Source organism: Musa acuminata, chromosome BXJ1-6 (assembly GCF_036884655.1).
Source record: "Musa acuminata AAA Group cultivar baxijiao chromosome BXJ1-6, Cavendish_Baxijiao_AAA, whole genome shotgun sequence".
Classification (NCBI taxonomy): domain Eukaryota; kingdom Viridiplantae; phylum Streptophyta; class Magnoliopsida; order Zingiberales; family Musaceae; genus Musa; species Musa acuminata.
Window position 1 is genome coordinate 5343629 of NC_088332.1, and position 17203 is coordinate 5360831.

The window sequence follows — 17203 nt, forward strand, 5'->3', positions numbered from 1 at the left end:
TCTTCTTCATGTGTTTGACTGGGAAACATTGTTGCTAAAGCTCAAAAATGGCGACCTGATGATCTACACTTGATGGAAGAGAAAACGATGTCTTCGAGGTATGAATTATTAGGTGCATACATCAGAACATTGTTGCTTTCTTTAAACTTGGAGCTTAGTTCTCTATGGTGTCTAAGAATATTCACCTGAAGGAAGGAAATTTCGACATAGTAAAGGCCATTGTTTCCCCATCTAATTGCCTTTAGATAGTGGAGTACTTTGAAAAGAGGACCGACTCCTTTTGTAGGTGGGGGAATAAGGTGGAGGGTCGTTCCTTTACAGAGCTATAATAAGTGAGCAGAATATTCACGTTGCCTGCTGATTCTGTACATGTATGTGTTCCATGTTCCTTCTAACCCAATCCTAGGGCAACACGAAGGCACCAGTTCATGTCCATTCCACATGGCTTCATGCTCTTGACGCCACGTAGACGTCACCCAACCAAGACGGGAACAAGATCATGTTCTCATGCGTTATCGTTGAAACCCTAATCTTCTTAGATTTGTCAGACAAATTGTCAACAGGGAGCAGACAATCTGAAGCCGACTGACGAAGCTAAGCTTCCGAAAGTGAATCCATGGCCTTTTCAATTATTGTTAAAGGGGAAGCTAAATGCGATAATGACTCAAGGGATTGGAATGGGTATTGCCTGCCCCATGGGAATCGATTCTTGGCTACGAGTGGAGCCTGACATATATCTGCACAGGAAAGCTAAGTCATTTTAACGTGATTGCAGTATAAGTAGCAGTGTTACTCGGGGAAGGCACATTCGATCACCTAGAAAACAGCGTCGGTTTTTATAGATGCTTATAGTGATCTCCGTTGCATAATTGTTACTAAGAACTTTTAATTTTAGCCATCGTTTATATGTATGAAAAAGAGAGGCATAAAGAGACAGAGAGAGAGAGAGAGAGAGAGAGAGAAAAGAGATTTGTGTGTGGGTAATAATTGAGATTTCATGTCCTTGTACAGAAGATTTATAGGGTGAGAATCATGTAAAGTTGAGGGAGACTCGAACCACAGTTTATCCTTCTCGAGGCCCATTTTCTATTATTTTCCTTCGAGTTTTCTGCAACTCAATTGTTCGGTGAGTGCATGAAGCAAAAGGAGGGAAACTAAAAGGACATGATTCCCTCGACTCCGCACCCAATCTTGATTCTCAATTATTGAGGTCCAAGCATGTATAAAAGCCACGCCGATCCACCCAACGAACAACAGCAGCGGAGCCCCTCACCGAGTCGCCTCATCTCGTCTCCTATTCCTTATCCCCTACTCTTCACCTGTCTCACCTTTTATTGATCAGGTAACCTAATGCCGCCTTCTTCCTCTTCCACCGTACCGTCTCTTCTCTAGCCTACCAACCTACGTACGTACTATAAGAAAAGCTTATTTATGTATGCCTTAAGATATATATACTATTTCTTGGATATATGTAGATATTTTTTTGTCGGGTCCTTCCTATAGATAAATGCGAGTTAATTTCTTTGTTCAGAAAAGTTTATGATTCAGTCTTTTATGATCGACTCCAAACTTGGTTTTATGCTCATCCTCCATCATTACGCACTTAATCCCCACTAGTAAGCTAGTTAATATGTATATACCAAGTAACAGTAGTTGCTACAAAAGTGGAAGTATTAGATTATGTTGGTAATTTCTGAGAACTCGATATCATGAAATGTTAGGAGGATGAGCAGGCGGGCAGGAGACTGGAACTGCAGTTTATGCCAGCACCACAACTTCAGCAGGCGTGACTCCTGCCAGCAATGCGGTCACCCCAGGCTGTGCAGCGGCGACTTCTCCGACTACGCCGGCCTCGGAGGCGGTCGCGTAGGGTCCTCGTTCGGCGCCGTCTCGGACGTCCGGCCCGGAGACTGGTACTGCTCATGCGGCGGTCATAACTTTGCGAGTCGATCCAGCTGCCACTCGTGTGGCGCCTTCAGGGATGAATCCGCGGTCGGCGTCATCGGCGGATTCGACAATAGTGAAATGGCAGGCTCACAAGGTATCACCTACGGTGGCGGCGGCTGGAAGTCCGGGGATTGGTTGTGCACCAGGTATCCTTCCCTTCCATACTTTCTTGATCTCTCTTTCACGTCGACATGTTCGCTGTCTATCCATTACTATAATATTTTGTGCATGTTCGATTCTTTGGCATGCAGGTCGGGCTGCAATCATCACAACTTCGCTAGCAGAAGGGAATGTTATCGATGCAAGGCACCAAAGGGATGCGGTAATCGTTAATTTCCTCATAGTAATCAATCAACATTATTCTCATACAGTGATCCCATATTCAATTTATTGATGTACTGAGACATACCTTAATGCAATCTCTGGCTAGGAGCCTAAGCTTCAGGACAAGTCAAGAAAGACAGAGACAGAGAGGCAAGATGACAAACCGAGAACAACGAGGACAACATGACACACCAGTTCTATCTCAAGTTATTACTTCAGTTTTCCTTTTCTTGTTCCTACAAGTTTAACCATGCATGTACAACTTGTGTTGCTGCATGAGTCTATATGCGTCGTGTCTTTATATGAAGAAGACATGGAAGGTACCCTTTTCTTGGTGATATGAAGAAGACATGTTATATTCTACCAAGCACATGCATGTTCTCCCCTGATGGGATCTATTCCTAGAATAATAGCGCAAAAGGTCCTAAGAATGAATTGGAAATACACATTGGCACAATTCACACACACACACACACAAAAGGTTAGGCATTCCAGTGCACTTACAGAAATTAATGAAGGCAATAGTTGCAATCAGTGCATTTACAATTCATGCTCCGAACTGTTTGTAGTAATGTTGTGGATAAAAGGTTTAGAGAATACTAATTTTGCGGTATTCTCTAAACTTAATGCGAACTTAAAACTAATAGATGTTTAATCTAAACATAAAGCTACTCAAAACCTGAGGAATGTTTTCATTCTCCCCCTTTAGAAAGATTCTTCTCCCACCCAAAAAGTAAACCTTATGTACACAACATTTGCTCGACCCTTTCTCAAATTGAATCTACACTCATTGCCATCCCTCACTGCATCAAAATCTCTCCGAGTGTATGTCATGTCCCATACAAAATGTGGCTATGGAAATAATTCACATACAAAATGTAGTGATAAGAGTTATTGTTTCTATATTATTTTGATGACTCTTTTTCAGTCCGATTTTATGAAATCGTTAATCTTTCACTTTTTGATGTTTAATTACTAAACTAAAGCCAAAATGAATCTCAGTTATGGTAGAAAAAATACTTGGAATAATAAAAAATATTCTATATAGATTTTACTGACATAATATATCCCTCGATTAGGTCTTTATGGTCTTCTAGACAGAGATTTGGACCAAAGCAAATAATCCAATGCCACAAATGCAAGAGAATCACCAACTCTAAATTATGTGCTAATTGTGAGACGTGATGTCCAAATCCACACTCCAAACGTGTGTAACGTTCCATGCTCGCCTTCCTTTCCTGACAAGATGAGGAAGCTTTCAGCACAAACCAACCAATCCTCACAAGTCATCCTCCGGAGGACGAGCCGTGCCCACAAAGCCAAGTCTAACAATGAAGACGCACCCGCTTTCGTTAATGATCACATCAAGACCGTTAGATCCTCCTCCATCTCGATCGCGTCTTTCCTTCTCGTGATCTCAGCCGTAGGTGACCCGGTTCTTTTGGTTTTTGTACGGCTGAGATCGGCTCACGCCCCCTCGTAAATCCCGGAACCGAGAGGCACCGCAAAAAGCCGGATTTGATAGGCCCTCTCGGTTCCATTTTATATTTATTTCGAATTTTGTGTAATTCCTCTGTTGCGGAAAAATAAAAGCCGGCGAAGAGCAGAGGAGGCAAATTAAAAGAAAAACAAAAACAAAAAGAGGAGGGGAAAATTCTCGAGAAGAAGCAGTTTCGATCTCTCTCGCCGTCGTCGGTGCGTAATCTTTTCCTTGTTTTCTTGGGGATCAGCTTGAGATCATCTGTAATTTGACGATTTGTTTGGTATTTCTTTCGATTTCTTTTCCCTTTCTCTCGTTTCTTTCTGCACGCATTGGATGGTCAGTGATCCTTATCGGTTTCTCGGTTGGTTCGAATGATTTCTTGCAAGCTTTTGCTTAGTCGACGACTCCATCGATCGTTGCTTTCTGAAGAAAAAATTTCTGTTTCAAACTCGGCAATGCTGAGTTAAGATGATGAAAAGAGAAGGAACAAAAATCTGATCTATTATCGGTCGTCTGATCGTGTTTGCTACGTGCTGATTATTTTCCGTGTTTGTAGGGTTGTAGGAGGGGCTGCAGTCGTGTAGCTATCGTGATGTTTAAGAAGGGGAATAAGGTGGAGGTTTGGAACAGGAGGGAGGTGCCATCGGGCTCCTGGTGGAGTGCCGAGATCATCTCCGGGGATGGGCATCACTATTCTGTGAGATATGATGGGTACCCAACGGATAGCAGTGTGGCGGTGGACAGATTGCCAAGAAAGGCCATCAGACCTTGCCCTCCGCCAGTGGGGAGTCTGAAGGATGTTATGTCCGGTGATGCCGTTGAGGTATTCGACAACAACTCATGGAAACTCGCACAAGTTCTGTTGGTCATTGATGAAAATTACTGCTTCGTGAGGCTTCTTGGTTCCTCCGGGGAGTTCGCAGCCCACAAATCTCAGATAAGGACACCGCTGTCTTGGCAAGGTGACAAGTGGGTGACGATTGATAAGGTAAGATCTCATTATTTTATTCCTCATTTGATCCTAGTTCATATGCATTATGATTGCTTTATTGATATCCTTATGTGTGGCTCAAACATTCAAATATGCAAGTGTAGTTGATCTTATATAGTTTTAACTCTTTTCAGTTGCTTTAATCCTTTTTCTTTTTATACTCATTATCATAGTCAGTGCTACTGAGTACTTAATATTTTGTTTATTGTTTATTTTGATAAATCCTGAGTTGTCGTGTTGTTGCCATCAGGATTCTGGGAAACAAAACGGTGGAATGCCAAGCAGTCATTGGAGAGGAGGGAAGTCTGGATACCATATAGTTCAGTCATGTGTGGAGATTGATAATTCTGCTCAAAAGACCTGTTTTCCTATTGAAAATCATGATTTTTCTAAGAAAACTGAATGGAGGTTTTGTAGAGGCACGAAGAAAAGGGCAGTTGATATTTCTTTTCCCGCTGAGCTTTGCAATTATGGTAGAAGAAAGATGAGGGCAATTAAGAAGGATGGGAGGAATCAAGGAATAACTTCTGAGCATGCAATACGTTTTATGGAAAAGTTAGACGATGTTGCTTCCTCTGAAAAGGTGCTAGATGGAAAATATGTGCATTCTTCCTTTAACAACAGAACCAGTTCTAAAGTGGATTCAGGAAGGGGAATACCAAGTTCAGATAAGCAAAATCATCTTGTCAGGATTTCAGGACCCAGTGATGCAGAAAGTACTTCATCCTCTGTTGGTAGTTGTAGTGTCAGTAGCAGTCCATGTAGGTCATCAGAGCAGTATGTAATCTATCCTTCCGGAGAACTGTATGGCCATTCTGACCATGCTGAAACTTATTGTGGTTTGGAAAACGAGTCATCTCTTCCTAGAAAGGACTTGCAAGAAGAAATTCATCAGCTAGAGTTGAATGCATATCGGTCCACTTTGATAGCATTATATGCTTCTGGTCCAATAAGTTGGGAACGGGAAGCATTTATGACAAACCTTCGTCTAATGTTAAACATATCTAATGATGAACACTTAATGGAGATTAGGAACTTGATACGTTCCGAAATAGCCACCACAATCTCATAGTTGACCGGAACATATGGACTGATTTTGCATAGATATTTAATACCCTTTTTCTTTTATTTTCCTTATGTAAAATGAGTATCAATATTGTAGCTGAATATTGAAAATCCAAATTACTTTTTTAAATATCACGGAAGTCACTTTCTGTGGGAAAAATCCTTTGCCGTATGACAAAGATTTAGCTATATAGACTCCTTTTAGTTAAGCATTGTACACTGAACTTGGTTTTGCTTTTTTAACTCTTTTCCAGTCCTGCATAGAAACTTTATTAAATCAGGTCTGTGTATGTGTATCTGATGAATAGATATTTGAATATCTTCTGGTCAAGGAGATTACTTTGTTAATTGTATTTCTGTGGAAAAAAAATATTTTTGCATTACAAAGATTTAGCTATAAGAAGTCTATTAATGAAGCATTTTACAACCTGGGCTCAGTGAACCAGAAGTCTATCTTCTGGTTGAGGAGATTGCTTTGTCAAATTGAATTGGCATCCTATAATAAACTTGTTATTGCACCTTTGATTTTGAATTTATGGTCTACGGAGGCCATCCTTCTTCCTGTCATTGATTGCAGTCATTCCACCCATAAGTGTTGCTAAGATGGAAATCAACTGCATTTCTTTAATAACCCCAAATTATCCCTAAGTTGGCTAATTTATGACTTCAAGCTTGTGGTTTCTTTAGAAGCCATTATGTCATTGCAATCCTTGAAAATTTGAAAGGTTCGGTTTTTAAAAAGATGATTTTGATTATTTAGTGGTTAACTTTGATGCATGAGAACTACTGCTTGTAGATGTTGACGAGCGCATACGTATGAATGCTTCAGTTTTAGTTTGCTCGACTTCCATATGATGGAAGCATTTTTACAAGAACAGCATCACCTTTTTGTTGTTTGCTAATGAATATATAATAGTGGATGGACAGTATAAGTATTCACCACACTGATCTGAATCTCCCATATTAGGTAAGCCATGTCACCTTCATATACTTTTTGTTCATTTCAGATCTCATGGCCATGTGAAGCTTTTCTGTACTTTAAATAGAAGTAAGAATGCTATAGACCCATTTGATTAACACCAGAGAATTGTTCAATTTTGTGGACATATTATGCCAATTATGATGCTTATTATGCCTCTTCCAGGGTCAAAGGTGGAGGAGGCTTCTAAACTTAACCTTCGGTAGGTCTTTGATGATGGTGAAGTTGTCACATCTTTTGCACTTTGAATAGTGTGGCAACACATCCATCTTATTTGTATGCCCATTTTATTTGCTCAATTTGCTACCTCTATGTCTGTTAGCTCCTATTTCAGGTTTACTTTGTGCCTGTGAGATGGGCATGAGAGGAGGAAGCTTACCAGGAATATTTTCAGTCTTGTCCTTCAATTGAAACTGTTATTTGAAACCTCTTCCACTGTCTGACATTTGATCTGTACTATACTTGTGGATAGCATATTTCAGGATGCATGTTTATGTACCACAACATTGGCTTATAATTGTGTGGTACTGATGCTGCATCACAAACAAATTTAGCTTAGAAATATCCTTTGGTGTTTACAGCTTGCTGGTGGATAATGTGCACTTAAACTGTTGGTAGCAGTTATTTTGCCATCGCACTTCATGCCATAGTGTGTTTGACATGTTAAAGTAACAGGGATGTTGGTAATTGGTCTGTCAATTTCAGCTGTTTGTCACTAATACTTAATGTTTGTCGTACCTGACGTTTGTTTATATTAGATGTTTGTCTAAGAAATGGTACGTCCATTGTCATGAGTTTTAGCAATGTGTACAGTGGTCGTCAGTTAGGTGTTAGTTGTTTCTGCCCTTGCGGGTCATCAATAAATATATTTTGTCATAATATGTGGTTCCCCAATTGTTCTACACTGAAAACATGATGATGGATTTGATTGATTTAGCTTAGGCTTGTTCAATCTCCATCATTCGGTTACTAGTTCAATCAAATAATGATACTTGACATTATTACAGATGCTGACGATGGATTATATTGATGTATGAAACTAGTAGTTTGGATTCAAAAGTTTAGGACTCTGTGGTTCAAGCTTGTCCTACATAAGTAGTTGGACCTGTAGACTGAGATTGGTTGTAACATATATGGTTGTATTTGAACAATTGATCTTGGACTAACTCCTGATGTTCAAAATTTCCTGGTCTAGTATTATTTCTGCAGTTTAAATGAATTGAAATAAGATAGAGAATACATATATCGTAAAAAGTTGATTGGATAATCTAGTGTTTTGTTTTGTATGCTTTTCTTAGGTATGGTACTAATGCCAGAAATTATGTCTTGCCTTTCCATCCTAAAGGTGTGATTTCTACTTGATATATGATTTTTCTCCTGTAACATCCTCTATAAATGAAAACTTTTTTCACTTCCATGCCTTGTTGTGACAATCATGGTGGAACCGTGAAAAGTGATGGAAGCGTAAATTTATGAAAATTCTACTTCATTTTTTTCTAGAGTTTCTATTTCTTATGTTTGATCCTTTGTTGTTGAATTATTGATCTGTCATCTTTAGATCTGCATCATATGTCTTTTGGGCCGCATATATATACTGGAATCTGCTGCAGTGAATAAACAAGCTTTCTCAAGCTCAAACTCAAAAAGGCATATGTGACCGTCGGAGTGCAGTAAGAATACTGTCGTTCATTCATGTTTTCTGATGACTGTAACTAAGACATTTTTTGTTTTGGTTCTAAGCTTTAGAGACTAGTGTTGCTGCTGCAATGGGAGGTTGAAGAAGGCATATTTGTAATTTGCTTATGGTGACTTGTTGATACGGAGATGATGATGTGTTAGAAGATTGCCAATGTCAACACTTCATTGTCATGTAGTCTACACTATCGTTAACACTCTGACTGTCACATGGAGTCTATACCATGTGTGACGTTTCACCGTCATATGGTTGATACCATGGCTCCAAATAAACGACATGACATTATCATTTGGATGATGTGGTGATCGATTCAACCTTATGAAGATTAGCACAAGATATTCGACTCAATCAATCATTCCCTCATGCTTTTTGGATTCGATGTGATTACATATGTGACTAGAGCGCAAATGTATAATCATTTTGGGTATTTTGGGTATGTAATCATCACCTCAAATATAATTGTCTCGTATCTTATTATAAAAATATTCTTCAAATATAGGATTCTCCTAATGTTCTCAAATTCTTCGAATTTAAATTAACCTTAAGCATCAAATCAAATAGATTTTGTTAGATAGCTTCAAATATAGTTTTGTAAGATTAATCTTGAAATCCTATTGAATGATATTAGTTCATATTAAAATAAATACAAAGTACGATCAGGCAAAAAAAGAACCTCAGTTGGTTTGAATTAGCATGCATATGGAAATACCACATTCTAAATTAACACGTATGACGTAAATTCATATGGAGACAAACATGAAATAAGATGAATCAATCAATATGAATGAAGTAACACTTGCGAAGAAGATTGCTTCCGTATTCGTCAATTGTATGCGGCAAAAGCTGAGCCAATCGTGGAAGGAATACCAAAGCTCTTATTCGTCTTTCGAATGCGCATAAAGAAGGCGTTGGATGCTATTAGTCGACGGTCATCATCCCTTCTTTGACCCGTGATTAGATCAAACACCCATCCGCCATTAACTGCCGGTGCCACTGCCCCTGGAGACAGGACGTGGACGACTCATCGCAACCACCAAGGGACGTGGCCATCCAAGGACTGCTCACAACGACCAGGAAAGCGCCAAACCACCCCCCCCCCCCTGCCTGCCTGCCTGCATTCCCCTCCCCGACCTCTCCTCGTTCATGTCGACATCACCAGGCGCTGTTACGAGCGCTTGCCGCAACAGTTTCGGCGCACTGTCTGCGCTTGCATGCATGTCGCAGGGCGCGACAGCAATCCAACGCTCTTCCCTCATTTATCCTTCATGAAAGCAACCAGGAAACGGACAACCCAACTCCCATCTCCTCCTCGCACATCATGCGGCCGTCACTTCCATCTTTTCCGTCCTCGAGATATATTTTATGAGCTTCACCAGCAACCCGTTTGTGTGAAATTTGATCGAGAATATATACTATCCCCAATTAATTTGATTAATCTGAAGTGAACGTGAACTATAACATATATATCTCCACGGAGCATCTTGCGAAGGCTTCGTTTTGAGTCTTGGACAGGAGACAACAGTTGGTTTCATGCGGACATAAAAATGAACAGGAAAAGACAATGATGTCTTGGGAAGATTGGGACGAACATACTGTGTCTTAGAAAAGCCATGTAGTGAAGCCACGTTGGTCGGTGATCCAAATAAGAAAGAAGGCATGTTTCGCATCATTAACGGACACCTTACATTAGGCACAACAAAGCTTACAAGGCAGTTTAGTCACAGTGAAAATAGCAGCCGTCGTTTTGGGCTGCCGTCGACGTCCAAGGATCGGATGGTGGAGCTAAAGACCGGAAGACGATGGGCGCGCCTTGCTGCGGGTGGAGGAGCATCAGGGCCGTAGGCGCGTGGACGTACGAGGGGGCGACGCGGAAGGCGAAGCGCTGGAGGATGACGGCTAGAGTGAGCTTGGCCTCGAGGAGGGCAAGGTTCTGGCCGATGCACGTCCGGGCGCCCAGGCCGAAGGGGAGAAAAGCCGCCGGGTGCCGCGCCGCCCGGCTCGCCCCGTCCGCGAACCGTGCGGGGTTGAACTGGGCCACGTCCGGGCCCCACAGACCGGGGTCGTGGTGGACGGCGATGATGGGGATCAGCAGCTCGGTGCCGCGGGGGATGCTGCGGCCGCCCAGCTCCGCGTCCGCCTTCGCCTGCCGTATCGTGGCCACTGCCGGCGGGTACAGCCGAAGCGTCTCGTTCAGTATCATTCCCATCTGAGACACAAAACCCACCCTTTTAGAGATCCTTTTCCTTATGGATGGAGGAAGCGCGCGGATGAGCGTGTACCGTCTTGAGCTTGAGGAGGTGGTCGCGGGAGGGGACGTCACCTGCGCCGCACACGCGGAGGACCTCGTCCCTCGCGCGCCCCTGCCACTCGGGGTGCATGGCCAGGAGCACCGTCGCCCACGTCAGCAGGTTGGAGGTGGTCTGCTTCCCCGCGAAGAAGAACGTCTTGCACTCCTCCACGATGTCCCGTACGGTGATCGTCGACGTTCGCGGGGCAGCCATGGTGCCCGCATTGATCATGACGTCCAACAGATCCTTCGGATTGCCGCCGTCGGGCTTCTCCTCGTCAGCCCGCTCCTTTCGCCGGCCGATCAGCCTGATCAAACTTCTTCTGATCTCCTTCTCCAGCCTCCACGAGTTGGTATTCCTTTTCGTCGGTAAGAATCTATGAATTTGCTTTCAGAAAATTATTAGTCGTGGATAATGGCAGATGCGTGTTCGATCGATGCATGGCGATGGTCGGATACGATACCTGTAGCCAGGGATGAAGACCTTGCGGAACGCCTCGGCCGCGAACACCATCTGCTGTGTCTGCAAATGAAAGATAGCCTTGCCCTCCTCGTAGCACCTGCTGCCGAACGCCGTCCGGGTGATGGCGTCCTCGGTCACGGTCTGGAACCACTCGGACACATCTATCTCCACCTCCTCGCCGGAGGCCGCCAGATTCTCCACCATGCGCAGCACCGTCTTCGCGATGAAAGGCATCAGCAACTAGTGGATTCAGAGGAACTCGATCAATGCGAAACTAGCTGATCCTCTGCCTACATTTCTATGCAACTCCCACGACACATGGATTTCTTCAAGAACAGTACCGTGGTGCTTACTTTGAGGTTCTCCATGTGGAAGGTCGGGGTGAGGACCTTCCTGTGATGAGCCCATTTCTCCCCTCTGAGGCTCACCAGCCCCTCGCCCTCGAGCTGCCGAACCAGCGGGTGGGACTCGTACCGCTCGAAGACGTCCGGCCGCGACAGGAAGATCTCTCTGATGAGGTCGGGGTCGGCCACGGTGAGGCGCGCCGTAGGCCCGAACCATAGCAGAAACGTGGAGCCTGGAAAAGTGAGCTCGATACAGTGAAGAAAAGGGATTGAAACCAGAAAGAACAGTCGCCGAGGTAAATGTTTGTAGGTAAAAGATAAGAAAAGAAAACAAGGTGGGAGATTCAATTGTGGAACAGAGCAACCAAGGAAGGCAATAGAAGTGGGACAGAGTACGGGAGAGATGACAATAACTGCTACAACCAGAGAACTACAGGAGAACTAACAGTGGAAGAGCTGAACGAGGTACCATAAATCTTCTTCCAGTAGTGATAGAGGAGAAATGGCAAAAAAAATTAAAAAGAGAACAAGGCAAAAGCAAAAAACAGTCAATTAAGGTCATGAGGATGGAGGAGGAAGTACCATAGATCTTCTTCCAGCAGTGATAGAAGGGAAGGACTCTGGGGAGGATGTTGTGAGAGGTTTGAGGCGTCATTGGCTCGGAGGAGGCTTCCAGCATCATGCCAACCATCTCCTTGACGCTGCCAATGAAGAAGCGGTATGGGGGTCCTCTTATGCCTTGCCTTGCGAAGTGCTTCTCCAGCCTCTTCGGCCTCCACCACAAGAACTCCAACGCAGCTTCCAGCGCGATGAACACGGACGCTCCTATCACACCCAGGCACAACCACCACTTCCATGACCACCCCATCCTCCTCCTACCACTGCCAGCAGCGCTAGCTGATGAATCAAACGAAAACAGAACTTGTTAGCTCCTCTCAACCGCGTAGGTTGACTACGACCTCGGAGAGAGAACCAAAAAGAGAGGAAGAGGGAGGGAGGGAGGGAGAAGAGGGTGCGAGTTTATATAGGCATAGCTAAGTTTACGAGGATCAACGAGAGGTAACTTTCTGTAAATTTCATGCTCTAAAGTGTCCTTTATGCTATGGAACTGTATCTTCTGATCAGAAATTATTTGATTGTCGGGCTGAGTCACCAAAGCCGAATCGATTGGAGTCGAGCCGAAAATAATTGGCGACTCATCACATCTTTAGCCAAGCTTAAATGGTACAAAATCTCATTGGAAAGCAGAGTAAGGTCTTGCAAACATGTTCGAGAGATTCTGCCACATGTCCCGTAGACCGCGGCGTGATGTCCTTCGAGAAATAAGAAACACACACTCTCTCTCTGAAGTAGATGGATGGCGTCGACCCTCGTGGAAGAGCAGTGAGGCCGCCTCTGCCGATATCGGACACATGGCGGCCCTGTTGGTGGCAGACTGCATACGTGTCAACGGTCAACTGTGTTCCCTGTGCCGCTATCCATATCGATTTATAACCAAAAATGAGATCAAATTATTATTTCATAATGACAAATATAATGCGTATATATATATACGTACCTAATTCGATTTCGGAGAGGAAGAGATCGGTGTGACGGAAGAAGAATGAGACTGCCAATTGTGAGAAACGTCGATCGCTTAGCTTAACGAATGCATTCTTTTATTTCTTTATCGTATTAAGAGAAGGAAAAAAAAACTGACGTCATTTTTTTATATAATTTTCTAGAAAATAGCTTTTAAACATTGTGTGATAAGATTAATTTTAATCATCGATCAATTTAATGAGATAAAATTGATTATATTTATCTCAACTTTTCAAATGATATGAGTACATCGTTAGTCAATCTTACTTCGACACATGAGAAAATAAATGACGAAGCCTACTCTCCATCATAATACCCATGTGGGCTAAGGTCTAAAGTAAACGTTTATAGGTTGTCCAAAAGTTCATCTTTAACACAATAAAGAGAAAGAATCTTTTTCGAACCCCTCGCATTTACACTTATACATCTCGAGTTACTGATTTGAGTGTTGAAGGGATCGAGTTATGAAACCTTATTCGACCTCGGTCCTTCGTACATTTGACATCTTTGGAGCTCGACGTTTTCTAGATATAGAAGAAATAATATTATTAATAATTTAAGAAAAATATTTTTAGATAATATGAAGACGTGACATTTGTGAGAGTTGATATAATATATTCAATCGACGGTTTGTCATATTCACATAAATTTGATGTATTAAATCATCGAAAATAATAATTATATAACTACGAAAAGCTCTAGTGTTTATAAATGGGCGGAACAGGATACGGATGATGCTAACAGTGTGGAATCCACATCAATGCTTCTGTTCATGGATTGGACTACTTCTATGTATTATGTTCTCAGTTGTATCGTCTCGAACAGATTGCCTCGGTGCATTTATGGCAGTCGGCCCCAAGATTAAGACGCCGGAGCTGATCATCGTCTTTACCAAGAGAGAGAGAGAGAGAGAGAGAGAGTTGGTCTTAGAATCACTAGTGAAAAAGATAATCCATTGAATGATGCATATTTTTGTGCTTCATCGAAGTCGACAGTAATAAATATAATAAAATTCAATATCTACTTCTTTTTTTGGTCCAAATAACTTTGTCCTATCCGGATTTTGTAGCTATGTTCACAGCAGCAGCAACAAAAAGATGGAATTGCGAAATGATATTTCATCTCCACTTCATGGCTTTGAAGTTTGCAGCAGAAAACAAATTTGTTGCTGTCATATTTTTATTCAAAGTAGTTATGGTGGGAGTTCAGATTCATTCATCATCAAAATGATTTATGAATTATTCATCATAAAATATTTTTCTGTCTCGATTCATTCAGCAGAAAACAATCTTTTAATTGCAATAACAATAATATAATATCTTTTTTCGTTTTCTTTCGGATAAAGAAACCGAGAATATATTACCTCAAAAACCTATTATAAACTATCTCGTGCTCATCAGAGCACAAAATGGAACTAACCTCAGCTTAGTTTTGGAATGGGGATTGGGTTCTCTTTGTTTCCTTCAATTTGTGTTCTGATGAGCTCAATGTAATTTGAAATAACCTTTTGAGGTGATATATTTTTAAGAATCATATTCCTAATTAGAATAAAAGTGTTTATCTTCTCTCTTTTGAATTTGCCGCCTCATATATTATGCTGCACTGTTCCTCTATCTCTCTCTCTCTCTCTCTCTCTAGAGACAAGCCATCCGCATTCATGGCCCCCTGTCAGGTGCCACATCCCTCGGAGTTCCATGAAATCGTTGATAAGAGAGAGAGAGAGAGAGAGAGAGAGAGAGAGAGAGAGAGAGAGAGAGAGAGAGAGAGAGGAGGAAAGCTCGGTGGAAGCGTAAGGCTACGACATTGTCACGATGCATGCTTATCATCCACAGCAGTTGCATAAACCATACCCTTAGCTTTTGAGCTTGTTTTAGAGCCAGCAATCAATAGAATTGCCCGGTGCATACAAATTTTCCGAATGATGCAACTGCTATCCTTATCCCAAATGTGGTTTTACCTCTCGATGAAGCTGTCTCAATTCATAGTATTCAACAGCAATATTTAATGTGAATGTGCCCCTCCAAGAGCTGCTGGCCTTATCCAACACTAAAAGATCTTCAATATAGTTAAGTTAGATGATTAGTAGCATTCTACATAAAAGTCTAGATAAGAACTTACCATTCACTCTTAGTTTGACCGTAGCTCTTCCAATATCAACTTTTTTGGACTTTCTGGCTCTTACGCTTCAGTTCTTAATTTTTATGATCTTTCTTTCACACATAAGTTCTTCCATGCTTTGATTCCTTGTCCTCCCAAAAATACTTTTCGACTCTCAACATCTATGTTATCGTACCGATCATTAATTGGCTTGTTCTAGCACCCCTAACCTTTGTTTTTGTATTAGGTCAACTCATTATCCATACTGGTCTTTTCAAGCAAAACATCAATTAGCATCGAGGATTAGATAAAGCAAAAACTTTGATTATTAAAAGCAAACCCTTTTTTATTTCTCAAGTAGCAAAAGTAGGACAGTATCAAACAATGGATAACCTAAGATTTAACAGCACCGATCCAAACAAGAAAAGCAAAGCTACTAGTGAGATGTTATGATATGACAAGACTAGGCAGCTTGTGGCGTTCATCAAAGTCCTGTGGTTAGCTGTTAAGGGTGTCGGGAGTAGAAACATGCCAATCTCTCGAGCCTGCACTGCAGTTTCCACCACCATTTCGTGCTCCCTTTTAACTTTCTTTTCCATCGGAAAAGAGCTCGATTTCGGCGTTACGCTAATGTTATCATCCGCCTGCCGACTCAGAAGATGAAAGAGAAGGAACTTTCCGGGTTCCTTCTCATCAGAGAACGAGGAAAGATATTGTTCTTAACGTCAACGTTGGAGGATCACCGCGGGCCTTCACATGCAATTGAGCTCTCTAAAGCAAGTCGAAGGCTAGACAAGACCTTGATGGCTCAGTGACAGCTGCAACGATAAGAGTAACAGGTGGGAAGAGGAGGAAAAGAAGGCTAGTGAAGGTAAAAACAATAATTGATGAAATGATGGAAGTGATGGGGGAGGGGGGTGACATCTTGTGGTTTGAAGTTTTTGTTGTACTTGTTGGAACATACTGCACAGGTTTGGCTGGACATCTGTGTCCTACTGAAGTGTCTTGTAAAAGACAGCAGTCGATTGGATTCCTCCTAGCATGTGAGAGGCTTATGCCATGAGCGCAGCATGATTGGGGGAAGGGGTTTGGTGTGAGACATTCAATGGATTGGAGTTCTAATGCATGCACAAAACACCAGCATCAAAGAAAAGCTAAAAGTTTCTCATTCAACTTGCTCAATCCATATCTGTGATGACAAACAGCTGTTTCTAAGTTTCCAAGCATAGTAGTTCTCCAAATGTTTTATATGAGTCATGTGTTTGGTGAGGTTGTACAAAGTTATTCTCGAGTAAGGTGATGGCAAGCATTCAAAGGAGGTATCTACTTGGTTTGTAGCTGCCTAAGACCTACTGGCCTGTGGATATAGTTTCTTCATCCGCATGCATGCATGCATGCATGCTATCTCTCTAGCTTCTATGCCTTGTGATTCCTGCATATTTCTCATTCTTCCAAGAGATCATTGGGCAATCATTGCACCGATGATGTGTATAGTGTTTACTTGGCTCACTAGGATCTCAAGTACCCTCACCATTGTAGGCAAATGGGATCTACTGTACTGAGGTGCACGATGACCACCTTTGTCCAACCTCTCGCATCGAAGGTCATTCCAAAGTTCACATCAAAGTAGTAGTACTACCGGAGTAGCAATCTTTCAGCTACTGATAATATCAAAATCTTAGGTAGGCGTGATGTTGAAGATTTTTATATTTAGAGCATCCAATGACCATAGCACTTCCGGATTGGATCTCCAGCAAAATGGATCAGCCGTAAGTGGGAAGTAAGAACTCAGGTCAAAGCAGACATTGATCTCTTTCGATTCCAACCTCCCTTTTGTCATCCTTAACAAATCTTAGGGTGTATGGTTTGAGCATGAAATATTAGATTAGACCAGGATTTTTTGTTTTTTCAGCCATCATCATTAAGATCTTAGGCTTGATCTTGAA

At 42.1% G+C, this 17203-nt stretch overlaps 3 protein-coding genes across 5 annotated transcripts; 2 read left to right on the forward strand and 1 right to left on the reverse strand.

Annotated features, from left to right (window-relative positions):
• The first annotated feature begins 1258 nt into the window (after nucleotides 1-1258).
• Nucleotides 1259-2630, forward strand: LOC135677649 (uncharacterized). 2 transcript variants are annotated; one of them, XM_065190019.1, is made up of 4 exons: nucleotides 1259-1342; nucleotides 1722-2093; nucleotides 2199-2269; nucleotides 2378-2630. In XM_065190019.1, exons 2-4 carry the CDS (start codon nucleotides 1726-1728, stop codon nucleotides 2383-2385), a joined length of 447 nt encoding a protein of 148 aa, XP_065046091.1. In that variant the 5' UTR covers nucleotides 1259-1342; nucleotides 1722-1725; the 3' UTR covers nucleotides 2386-2630. The 2 variants fall into 2 exon arrangements, with proteins under 2 accessions (XP_065046091.1, XP_065046092.1); XM_065190020.1 differs by having other exon boundaries at nucleotides 1267-1405.
• A 1194-nt stretch (nucleotides 2631-3824) lies between these two features.
• Nucleotides 3825-5970, forward strand: LOC135675795 (uncharacterized). Its single transcript, XM_065186317.1, has 3 exons — nucleotides 3825-3966; nucleotides 4311-4742; nucleotides 4996-5970. Exons 2-3 carry the CDS (start codon nucleotides 4347-4349, stop codon nucleotides 5815-5817), a joined length of 1218 nt encoding a protein of 405 aa, XP_065042389.1. The 5' UTR covers nucleotides 3825-3966; nucleotides 4311-4346; the 3' UTR covers nucleotides 5818-5970.
• Nucleotides 5971-9996: 4026 nt separating this feature from the next.
• On the reverse strand, nucleotides 9997-12568 carry LOC135675796 (cytochrome P450 734A6-like). Of its 2 annotated transcripts, none has more exons than XM_065186318.1 (5): nucleotides 12162-12568; nucleotides 11589-11812; nucleotides 11237-11475; nucleotides 10765-11149; nucleotides 9997-10691 (listed from the first exon to the last, which is right to left on the reverse strand). In XM_065186318.1, the coding sequence occupies exons 1-5, from the start codon at nucleotides 12445-12447 to the stop codon at nucleotides 10200-10202; spliced, it is 1626 nt and encodes a 541-aa protein (XP_065042390.1). In that variant the 5' UTR covers nucleotides 12448-12568; the 3' UTR covers nucleotides 9997-10199. The 2 variants fall into 2 exon arrangements, with proteins under 2 accessions (XP_065042390.1, XP_065042391.1); XM_065186319.1 differs by having other exon boundaries at nucleotides 11237-11451; nucleotides 11577-11812.
• Between the last annotated feature and the right edge of the window lie 4635 nt (nucleotides 12569-17203).